This window comes from Nannobrachium achirus (genome assembly GCF_963921795.1).
Source record: "Nannobrachium achirus genome assembly, chromosome: 2".
In the NCBI taxonomy this organism is placed as follows: Eukaryota; Metazoa; Chordata; class Actinopteri; order Myctophiformes; family Myctophidae; genus Nannobrachium; species Nannobrachium achirus.
In genome coordinates this window covers 58,646,376-58,658,824 of record NC_137811.1, presented here as the reverse complement: position 1 = coordinate 58,658,824, position 12,449 = coordinate 58,646,376, and the positions used below count along the sequence as shown (strand labels likewise).

The 12,449-nt window shown below is 41.7% G+C and overlaps 1 protein-coding gene and 1 long non-coding RNA gene across 2 annotated transcripts in view; both read right to left on the bottom strand.

Annotated features, from left to right (window-relative positions):
• The window catches only part of lyplal1 (lysophospholipase like 1), a 68,092-nt gene extending 58,881 nt beyond the window's left edge, over positions 1-9,211 (bottom strand). Inside the window, 1 exon segment of the mRNA XM_080744855.1 lies at positions 9,123-9,211. Within this exon segment, the coding sequence (XP_080600981.1) occupies positions 9,123-9,210 (88 nt within the window). The 5' untranslated portion in view covers position 9,211.
• On the bottom strand, positions 4,725-7,377 carry LOC308300969. Its single transcript, XR_013962853.1, has 4 exons — positions 7,224-7,377; positions 6,030-6,109; positions 5,812-5,933; positions 4,725-5,506 (listed from the first exon to the last, which is right to left on the bottom strand). It is a non-coding gene; the product is annotated as an uncharacterized lncRNA (long non-coding RNA).
• Positions 9,212-12,449: the final 3,238 nt, after the last annotated feature.

Here is a 12,449-nt window from a genome sequence, read left to right as displayed (position 1 = left end):
TAATTGGATTATCATTATGTCCTTGTATAATGTATGACTAATTGAAATCCTAGATAAAGTTAATAAATTAGTACATCTCATAGATCAGGGTTCCCCAATAGGCGGCCCGCGGGCCATTTGCGGACCGCGGGGGGCTACTGTCTGGCCCCCACCAACCCCAGTAATAATGGTGGTATAAGAGCAGCAACAACACTAGTAGGCTATATTGTCGTCGTCAGCTGGAAATCTTGTATCTCCAAATGTGCACGTTCTTTCGCAAATCATACAAGGCCGTTGTACAAAAGTAGTGAAACGGCAGATTGCTTGTAGATTGGCTGTTTTCACTACTTAAAATACATTTAAAAATTATAAATTCAAAACGAACGGTTTTGGACATACAAGATTTTCACCCGACAACGACGATATCTGAGCTGTCGCTGGAGTAGTGGGAACGCCGCCGTCGCCCCCTGCAATGTTGTGGCCCTCGGCTTGGTACCCTAGACATAATTCGGCCCTTTGGAAAAACTAATTGGGGAACCCTGTCATAGATCCCTAATTTCAGAAAGTTAAGTTTGTCATGACAAGCTTAAAGTACATATAGTGTGTGTCTGTATGTATATTAATATATTTTTGTTTTTTGCTCACAATTTGTATCATTTACACTTCAGGCCATTTAAGCACATCTACTCAAAAGCTGATCAGCCAAGAGGAATAAAGAGATTCACCACCACCACCGCTGTCATAAAGGAGACCAACTTCACTATACATGCCCTTCTGGGACCCGCTGAGTACACTCCAAAGGGGCCAGAAGAGGAACGTGACCTTGTCTTTAAAGATAACTTAACTGAACACAGAACTTTTCTTTCTTTTAAAGCTTGAAGCTCGAATGTTTGCAGATCGAATGTTTGCAGAGTTTCCTAAACTGAGGACTTTAAAGGGAAGCTGGATGTTTAACAAAGCTTCAGGTAGCATTTCCTCCATTTTATGTTAAAATCCCCATAGAACATCCTTTGCATTAACCACTCACATTACTCTTCAAATTGTTGAGACACTTGTTTTCCTGACAAAGACTTATTAGCCTGATATTAATGGATATGAAATGTATGTTTTAAAGGTATATTCAGTGATTGTATTTCATTCAAATAAAAATATAATTGGTACATTTTCCATTCATTCTCCTCACTAGAATGTGTGCTGACCATAATAGGACTTCCACCATGGCCCGTGTTACGAGCATAGCTAGATTCAGTTTTCAGAGGTGGCCAGCCAGGCCAGCCAGTCCTCGACCAATCAGGGTAGAGTATGGCCGTAGTTCTTATGATTAGTTATGATGGTCAAAATAAAAGTTTTGAGAACCACAGTCGCTCTGAATTAAGAACGTCTGCTAAATGCCTAGATTGTTAACTACTGAACTCATAAAATGCCACAGTCTCGTAGTAAGTCAGTATCATACATATCCTGAAGCTGGAGACGTAGGCCTACCGATATTCAGTGATTGGGTCTAATGATCAAAACGAGAACATTATGGTGTAACAAAACTATAAAAACTAAACATTTCCACGCTGTAAGGCCAGTAAGGGACAAGATGACCCCCGGCCACTTTCATTATCACTGAATACACCTAATAGACACACTTTCCTTTTGAAATCAGGTGGTAGTGGACATCGGAGGTTGGGTGTCGTTTTACAGGGCCCTGGAGGGTACACCACCAGCGCGCTCAAGAGTGTCTCCAATAGTGGAAAGAACATGCTGTATCTCGCTCCTCTACAGGTAGGGGTTCTGTGCAGGGGTGAGATGCCATGGGCTCGCGTGGGCTCAGCGAGCCCACACTTATTTTGCTGCACGCATGCGCGCCTCATATGCACACACTAAACACACACTTAACAATAAAAACAGCGTGCATGACATCATGAATTTAGAGGACCCACACTTCTAAAATCCATATCACACCACTGGTTCTGTGTGTCTGTCGCTAGTAGCCTGCCTGCTGCCCAAAGCAAGGTGGAGGGGCCGTGGAAGCAAGGGGCAGATATTCAAGCTAATGAGAGATCGATTTGTTCTTTTTGGCGAATTACACCACCGTACTATAAGTATAAATTAAGCTATAGAGCTGAGACTCATAGAAGGAGCACTCGCTGTATGTCTGTGTCACGAGACATACGAGGGGACTGGAAAGGCATATCATATTCTCCCAACGATAATTATTGTCATCTTGCCCACCCCATCTACAGGAGGAGTTATCAACAGAACCTCTCCCATATGACGCTCCTGAGTTTGCTGACCTGCAGAAGGCGAACTGTATTTATTGTGGGTGTCTGTTGCCAGTGATTATGTTGACGGCCCATAGCAGCCACTGTAAGCTGTACAGCTTTTCTCCACTTTCTTTCCCCTTGTGTGTGTGTGCTATTGATTGATTGACTAACTACCTATTTCTTTCTTAAGGTGAATGAATCCGAGCCATCTGATGGCACAGAATGTGATCCATCTGCTGATGAGGAGACGAGTGCACTGTCGTTGAGCGAGCACCTCCTGCTGACACTGCCATTCCTAGAGCTGAGAGGGAAGACCCCACAGAATTGCCAAAGGTAATTGAGGCAGTAATAAGGGCTTTCACCTAGCAGTATGGTTGCTGGTATGTTAACACCACTAGTATGTTACTAACCGTCTTTTAATATTGGGTTGCCAAATCCAAGGAATTATGGTAGCATATGCTGCACTTAAACGACTCAACGAGATAATGCTTAAAGCAAAAAATGTGTGTCACCAAATGGAATTGGGGTCGATGCTGGTTTGCCAACAGTAACTTGTACATCAAGCTGCATCACGTGACAGAACATGGACATAGGCTCCTGCCCTATGGGCCTCATGGCTCGGCAAGGCTTATTTAAATACTGTATATGCAACAATAGTCATTTTAAACGCTTTGCCAATTTCCCTAAGGAACTTCACCTAAGACTGTTAAAAATGGATGGACTTAATTTTGCCGCATGGAACCCCTTCCGGCGATTCCGGCGATTTACAAGCTCACAACGGGTTGCATCTGCGACGCGACGTGAGCTTGTATGTCTGCTGTTAAACCCGGAAGTTTGGTCCCGATAGTCTCCAGTAAACTCCCGCGGAAACTTGTGGATACATTTTTGAATGACTCAGCACAGCTCTTGTCCCCTTATAGCAGTGGTTTCGACCTGTGGGTCTAGACCCCCAGGGGGGTCTCCAAATTATTGTGAGGGTTCCCAAGATGATTGGCTTAATGTGCAACATTGTTTTCTCACTCAACAGTAAACCTAACCACACAAAGTTGAAGTGTATAGAGGGTATGTGCACATTTATAAAGTGACAATTTAAGGACTTTTTAATATCTCTAATATGACAAATTAAACATTGGCCATTAGAGGCAGAAATTGTAAAAACAGCAGATCTACATACTCACACATAGATCGACTATTTCCACAATAGAAAATATAAATATACATAGTGATCTACCAATTGTAATGCTTGTCAAACTCTTAGTGATCGTCAGGGTGCAGCGTTTTTGTCTACTCACTGTCTCAGAAGCGTACTGTAGCAGTTCAGAAACCTGCTTACCAGTGACATAATCATTTAGCAAGTTAGGCCAAACTTGTATTAATGCGTGAACAAAGCACATCTTACATGAAAAGAACCTGCAGTTTCTATTTTGGATTCCCCATTGATGTCACAGGTAGACAGGTTTCTGAATTGTTCACAGCCCCCATCTGAGAGACAGAACCCGTTGTTTGTGTGTACCTGTGGTGAAGAGTGGACCACTTTCCCATGACAATATGACTTCCATTTTTCAACAGTTTCTTATGTAGAGAAAAACATCATTGTCTTTATTTTACAACCATAACACGACTAATATGTTGTAGTGCTTGTTTAAATGTCTTTACTTAAACATTTAATTTGCACAATGTTCATACACACAGTTTGTCTTTTTCAGGGTCTACTGATGCCAGACATTGAATGGGAGGAGAGTGGATACATGACTGAACCACATTCTGGGGTCAATGTCCCTGTAATGTTCAATCCTCTTTCAGATTCTGAAATGTTGGAACTACAATACGACATCAATCCATTGCTGGATTCAGACTGTTTTGGGGTGGACATATATCTCAACACTGTCCAATATGTTGAGCACCTACTTGAGGCATCATCATGAGAAACCGGGTGTGTCAAATATGAGCTGTTTTTGGAAAGCTTCTAAATAAAGTCAAGTTGTTTAGAACAATACTGCGTTGTTGTTCAAGGTACAAGTCATTGTGAAAGTTTAAAGGTGCTACCGTGCTATAGGACAGGCATCAGGCAAAACACTTGTTCTAGCTTTGTTATACATGTCACAGGCCTCTTCATACGAGCCTGCCCTGATAAGGGACTCATGGTGCTGCTGATTTAACATAAGGCATACATTAGTGATGGGTATTTTAAGTCATCAAGTTAAACTTTGGTTAATGCCACTCACACTGAACATTTACTTTATTTTTTCCCCTTTCGGTCTGCACGAACTCTGCCATCCAGGTTTTTATTGAAATATTCTCTACACCCAATAGCAGTTCAGACAAACAAAAGGGTTCAAGGTTGTACTTGTGTTCAGGTACATGAGTTGAGAGAAATGGCTGCAGTGCAAAAAGCCTCAACACTCAGATTAATGTCTTTACAATGGTTTAGAGTTAGGAATGGCCAGCACACAGTGAATGTCCTTTTCACATTGTTTATTTAAGCTTTACAGATGTTAAACCAAGACGTACCATACGCACTAAACTGAAACGTGCAAAATAGTCATAAAAGGATGACATTTGCTCATTACCAGATGAAACCATATGAATTTAACAGAATGGCGTTCATTAAATTGCCTATTAAAGATTATGTCAAACATATACCTGTACATTGTGGAGGATCTAAGACAGCTATATTAGCACTAACACTTTGCCATACACTATATGTTTTGGCTACATTGTCATATTACCAACAAAATGTCTGCACAAGCAGTAAGCCTCTTAATTTCTTTGCCATTTATCTTAGAGTAGATTTTTTAAAGATTTGTCAGCTCGCATGTATGTTGTCTGCAAAAAGCAAAATGATGGTGGCGCTAGAAGAGGTGCATGTGAGAAATCAGGGGCGGAGGCTGTGGTTTGCCAGCCAAGGAGTGTGTGTGCAAAGTTTGGCATGGATAGGGGCAACGGTGCCGGAGATAAGAGTAGGGCCAAAAGTGTGATGTGACGGACAGACTGACGTACGGACTGCCGGTGGAGGTTTTCATAGTAATAATCTGGAAAAATATAAATAGATTATATTTGAAAATTAATATGGATACCTTCTAGCCTACAGATTGGGTGGGCAGCCCATTTAGTTTGCTTTTGCTTATAGAAGGCGATGACTGAAGCTTCTCTGGCTGTGACATCAGAATGGAGATCCATTGACACACAAAGGTCTGGCTCTTCTCGTTGCTCCCTCGAGATGCGCGTCCTGAACAGGGTTGCAGCCTTTGAAGGATCTTGAATCGCCTGCCAGTCTATGAAATACAAAAAAGATTTACATTAAAAAATATATGTATACTGTACAACCAATAAGAATCCCTAATCGGGAGATGAGCGACCTTCAGGTCACATGTACAGTATATACTGTATATGTATATGCTTTGCAAGAATCTGCCTCATGGTGGCGCTATAAGAGGGGCATGTGAGAAATGAGGGGTGGAGGTTGTGGTTTTGGCAACGGTGGCAGATATATGACATGGGGAAAAGTGTGACGTACAGACTGACTGACAGCCAGGGGAGGTTTTGATAGTAACAAGGGTGTTTGTGGGGTGTCTGGTACCTGGGACAGCAGGATCGTGGTGCCGACTGGGACGCAGAGCCAACGTGCCCGCAGCAGTGGCACTGCTTTGTGACGTTGTGGTTTGTTCAGGTGAAGGAAAGGGACTGTGGTCTGCTGACATTCTAAGGATTTACATAAACATAGCATGAGAACCTCTGCTGTAGTTTAACTGTAAAAAAAAGAAATGGAAAGATATTGTTAAGTCAAATGTATTATACCTGTCTTCTCCACAACAGCTGGCATGCCATTGTAGTTCCTCACCATTGGGAAACAGTTACACACAGAGTGGACACGTTTCCTGAAAAGAGAAAGTCAAAAAGGAAATGAATACCTCCACTGTGGCACAGTCATGGAAATATAGAAATCAGATTTACTCATTTCAGAGTATTTACATCTCACAAGACATTGCGGTTAAAAAATAAAATAAAACGCTTTGTGAACAGAACAGTCTGCATTTGGGGCTTGTAGATCTGCAACTTCTGTTACTTTAAGTACATTTTGAAGCCAATACTTTTGTACTTTTACTCAAGCACATTTTGAATATTGGACATGTACTTGTAAAAGAGTGAGTACATTGGAGTACGTTTTCCACCACTGATTGAGCATGTGTAGAATGTCATCACTGATTCTGTTCTCTGGCTAACACGTCACAGTTGAAGGTAACTTGGGCTTTGACTGTGTTGTTCATTACTTACATTATAACTAGACCTTACACGCTATGTGCTCACAAATGTGGATTATGGTGAGAGTAGACTGTGTACAGTAGCTAGCTATAGTGCACACATGGAAAATGACTGTACGTTTTACCCTACATGCAACAGCGCCTGTGTGTGGGTGACTCTCTATTAAACAGTGTGAGGTTGCTGTGCAAGTGACAACACACGCCTACAGGTGCAAGTCATAGCGCACACGTAAAAACTAAATTATAGCACAACCCTATTAAGAGGGAATATTGTTGGCTGATGCTGTTGGCGACCCAGCATCGACCCCATTGAGTATAAAGATGTACTGTACAATTTTGCATTGAGGTCCCTGTAACCAAGGGGTTGTCAAGGGGGTTCCAGGTGGTCCCCTAGCAGTAAGTGGGGGTTCCAGGTTGTCCCCATCATGATTGATGGTAAACCAAATGGACACTCGTTTGTAACTCTGACACAGTGTACAAGTGGTACCAAACTGTGAGCGTCCTAGGAATTAAAAGTTTGAGAACCACTGCTCTATTGCCGATCTACAAGCTCACAACGCATCACTTGTAGATCTGCAATTTTGGGCTAATGTTCCAACAGAAATGTAAAAACAGCACCTTTACAAACAAGTGATTGAATTATTACTGAATGATTCCCACTGCGCTATTGGTGAACTAACAATATTATAATGACTATCTATCCTATCCAGTTGAATGTAATGTGACTCACCTTATAGAAATCGAAGATGAAGCGCGACTTATCCAGTGTAACGGACAGCACTGGGGAGGCAATGATGACAGCAGGAACCTCTTTTGACATTTTATTCTGTAGGAAACAGACAAATATCACCATTTGTCTCCTTGAATGGCCACTGCATATCATAATAATCTAATCTCAGCCTAACCAATAACAGAAGTAATCTAATCTAATACACTTTTCTTTTCTTTTTTAACAATAGGTAAATAGAAAAATACTGTAATAGCAGCATTTACTGGGCTAAACATTGGGTCAGAACATTAAATGAAAACAATATAGTGTTTAGGTACAGTATGTAACACATACCTGTAGGAAACAGACAAATATCACCATTTGTCTCCTTGAATGGCCACTGCATATCATAACAGTCTGGGTACACATAAAACAAAATGTACATTCATTTTATTTTCGCTGGAAAAAGCACCACACTGACGTCATCACTAGTTCCAACTTGATGAAACAAAAGACGTTTATAAAGCATTTCATTTCGTTCAGTTTGATCTCCTTACAATGGCCCAACATCACGAAATATTTATGCACTGTGTGCTTCACTTTACAGTTGAAATGAGACGTTTTTCATAGTGAAATCACAAAATAACATCACTGTATTTCCAGAGCGCATCTTAACTTCAACAGACCGGTTGAATGTGACTCACCTTTGAAGATGCAGCGCGACCTATCCAGCAATAGATGCTTTTCTCATTTTAATAACATTATGACACACAGCATCACTGCCCAGGGTTAGGAGTGCTAACGTTGCTAACGTGGCATTTATCAAAACACTATACCAAAAACCGAACGGCCAATTATATTAATAATAAGTCCCAAAATGTGAAACTGATGAAAATAAAGTTGAAAAAACACTGTAACGTTTAAACAGGACGGAGTATATGTCACCCTGTCAACAAGGAAGTGGTCTGCTCTGCGATCATGTGATTGGAGGAGACGATGTAAGGAGTCTTGGGATTGGTTGAAGGCGGGCCGTCCCATTGGCTGATAAACCTGTCAATCAGAATCCCGATTTGATTGACAGCTCAAAGACAGCCAATGATGACGTTGCTACGCCCACCGTCAGACTGAGTCTCATAAACTTGTAACTGAGATCCACCGTAGAAAAAAATTCACTGCACAGCTTCCCCTAGTGGTGGAAAGAATGACCTCACAGCAGACGTGTGCATGATCTGTGGATATATATGATGTGTATTTGTGATTTGTATCTGTGTTTTGTGTTTGTATTTGTGATTTGTATCTGTGTTTTGTATCTGTGTTTTGTATCTGTGTTTTGTATTTGTGTTTTGTATTTGTGATTTGTATCTGTGATTTGTGTTTGTGTTTTGTATTTGTGATTTGTATCTGTGTTTTGTATCTGTGATTTGTATCTGTGTTTTGTGTTTGTGTTTTGTATTTGTGATTTGTATCTGTGATTTGTATCTGTGATTCGTGTTTGTATTTTGTGGATTTGAATCACAGATACAAATCACAGATACAAATCACAAATAATAATACAAATCACAGATACAAATCACAGATACAAATCACAGATACAAAACACAAATACAAAACACAGATACAAATCACAGATACAAAACACAAATACAAAACACAAATACAAATCACAGATACAAAATACACAAGAATCTGACCTTGTGAGTTTCAAATCTGGGCATGTGAGTTCAAAATTTGGAAACACAAAATTTCAAAAATTACAAAACTGGAGGTAGGCATTTGTGAATTATGAGACTGATCTGGCTCCATATAGCTTAGCTGTTCTGCAGCAGTATGACAGTCCAGCAAACACACACACACAGTTCTACTTTTTCCCACTAATTATCATCACACGTTTCATTATTATATCAAAATGCTGAGCAGCACCTGAGCCGTGCAAGAAGATAACCGACGCGGTGTGTTTCCCCGTCGGAGACACGGCGCATTTGTGCAGCCTCTGCACGGAGGCAGCCATGACACTGATGACAGACGGTCAGCTGCAACCAGGCTGCAACGCGAGAGTCTCGGACTCAGTCAGTGCACGCTCGTCGATGTGATTGGATGAAACCAAAAACGCAGATCCACCAAACACAACGAAGAGCTACTTAGGAGTCGTTTTGCTATCCCTATGATGTACTGCTCTGTGAATTGGGGAAAAGAAAGCGCAACTTGCATTTTGCTTGGGTCTAAAATATAGGCCTAATTTAAACTATTACAGCCTAATGATCTCAAATTCACGCAGCAAGGAGGTGAGTCATTAGATGTATATTTACTGCATCAAAACGAATGATGCATGCGTCTTTTCTTACTTTTAGAGTAGACTAGGCCTATGGCTAGGTTACATCATTTGCTGTGCTATTTTAGGACCAACAAAGGCCAGTGATCTAGGCTCCTATCGTGTATAGTGACTCTAAGGAATGTCTGGATCTGAATATCTGTTTAAACACATTTAAGGGTCTTATCTTCTATAAACACAACCCTCTTTAGCATGGATTCTGGTAATTTTCACTAGCCTTGCACTCAGAAGACCACACAAACAGTGTCCCTTCTCTGAACCCCCCAGTTATGTTTTTGTGAAGGGAGGAAGATGGAAGAAGTTGCTTCATGCTGTAAGACCTTAACTATTTCTAGAATGTATATTATAGATAGCAGATAGAAGAAGTCGAAGTGTGTTCTTAATCTTCTGTTTTCATTTGGTGGCACACTGATCAGTTCTGTTGGTTTGGTATTATGTCTGTATATTATTAATAATAGTAATAATAATAATGACATGACATGCATCTCATGCAAATTATTGTGTTGTGTTCATAGTAGGGCTGGGCAATTAACCGAACCTAATATCGAAACAGAAATTTAGAACTGCTAACCGACTTAATCTTGCATCGAATAATTGAGAAGAAGAGTTTTTCTGATTTAAAACAAAAGGATTTTATATAACCTATCAACGAATCGACACGATTTAATCTGATTAAGCACTTAAACCTTGTATTACTTTGTTGTGCAATGGTGGTGTGCGAAATTAATGAACATAGACAATCTGCAATCTCACAATGAGTCGCATCGTGACATGTTGTGAGTTTGTAGATCTGCTGTCTTCACATACATATATATATATATTTTAAATAATCGTTCATTATTCGTGATCGAGTTAAAGTTTGAAATAATCATGATATTGATCCCCTAGCCCTATTCATGTACATGTGGGGTGTTGTAGCCCTGAAACATGACAGTCGTATCTCTCATGCATCCACCTCAACCTGGTTTGGAGCAGTTTAGCCAATTTGTGATGAACGTCTGCACAAACATTCAGATTTCAAAAGTAAAGTGCTTACTGAAGGGTCACGGATGTCAGAATATGGTCCGCTCAAGCAGAATTACTCGTATCTTATTATATCGTATAGTTTAATAAAAAGCATTTTAATCGGATCACTTTCTGACGGGTACGACCGCCATGTTTCAGGGCTAGTGTCGTTGTTTATCTGTTAAAACTAACAGAGATGTGACTCATCTTGTCCGACCTCTGTCCTCAGCTGACATGTTGAGGATAACCTGACCCTGCCAGATGGTGGCGTATTGAGTTCCCCATACAGCCTCTATCCGGAACCGCTCAGGACCAACCGCTGAAGAAGGCAGTCCCTTTTTTCAACCTGGCAGGTGATTGGATGGGACCGTCTGTCTATCACACTCATATTGACATGTCTGCATGACGTATAGTAGCTGCGTCGGCAGGAAAGTAAACACTATACGTGAGCCTCTTTTTTCCACGACGTTAAGTGCATTTGAAAAAAGAGGCTCGCAGCAGCTCGTGGTAGCCACAGATATAAAAAGCTAGATACCTCATCCGCCGCTGCAGTTCATTGGCGCGACTGGTAAAACAGGACTGGCGGAAGTGTGGAACTGTGGAAGGCACTCTGCCTCCTGCAGTGGGAAAGAGGGAGTCCTGCATCTGATTGGCCTACCGAGCGTCCCGTTCTGTGACGCACAAGGAAGCATCCTTCAGAATTCGGGAAGCTTGCCTGTCCTCTTTTACCAACGCCCCAGAGCCTGAGGAGGCGTCTAGCTTTTTATGTTTATGTTGGTAGCGGCAAACAGCGGGGAGAAGGTGAAAGAAGACTGAACTGTCGGCGCAAAAGTGCAGAAATCTAGAAGCAAAGGCTGCTGAAGGAGTGCTAAAAGTGTGAAACACGTCTGCGAAGCGTCTATTTTACGCGCTGCTGTGCGCGCGATTATTATTACAAAACATACATTAACCACTTCAACCCTATATACATTTCGGCCATTTGAAAATAGACGATCTATAAGCTCACAATGCCTCGCAGCGCAAGGCGTTGTGAGCTTGTAGAACGTCTATTTTTGGGAAAGAGCTTTGGTGTAGAGGGGAAAAGGTGCAGACAAGTTTATTAAGTATTGACGGTTCAAGTGTTTAAATATCTGCAAACACAAACTGACATCCAAAATACACTGATGATTGTGCTGTCAAACGATGAAACTATATGGAATCTCTGAACAGGTTGTGGGGGTCCCTGCTTCATCTCTCTCTCTCTCTCAACTAAGGGGTCCTTGGCCTGAAAACGTTGAAGACCCCTGTGCTAGAGGATGAGGCCGGGAAGTGGTGCGTGTTGTTGTTCCGACACGCATTACTCCGATGTTGCGTTCGCCCGACTCTCCCCATTACTAACCCTATGCCTAACCCTAAACGCACGCGACTAGGCTCGGAGGTGGAGGGAGTTTGATCACTGGCGAGCTGTCATTTGAGGTGGCAGCGAGAGATGTTCGTCATGTGCGAGTGAATGTCGGTCTACTTTAATACTGTAGATTCCGTGGAATTAACCATTAGGATCGTTTCACTTGGCTTGGGCCACAGGGTAGTGGTCCAGGCAGGGGTGTTGCACCAAATTCTGGGCCGGGTACAAAGATTCACTGCGGGCCCCCCATGAATGTTCTTCATAGGGCGATGGGGTTTAACCCATTTAGACTGGGAACGCATGATTACGCATTATTTTGTACTTTAACTAGTGAAAAATAGCAGATATACAAGCTCACAGCGCGGCACTGAGTGCCAACCTGCTGTATATCTGCTATTTTTCAATAGCTAAAGTAATTCTCCGGCTGCTCAGATTCTCCGGCTGATCTCCTTCTCCGTTTTCCCTTTCTCTCACTCGTGAACAAGACCCCGAGATACTTAAACTCCTTCACCAGGGGTAAAGTTCCATT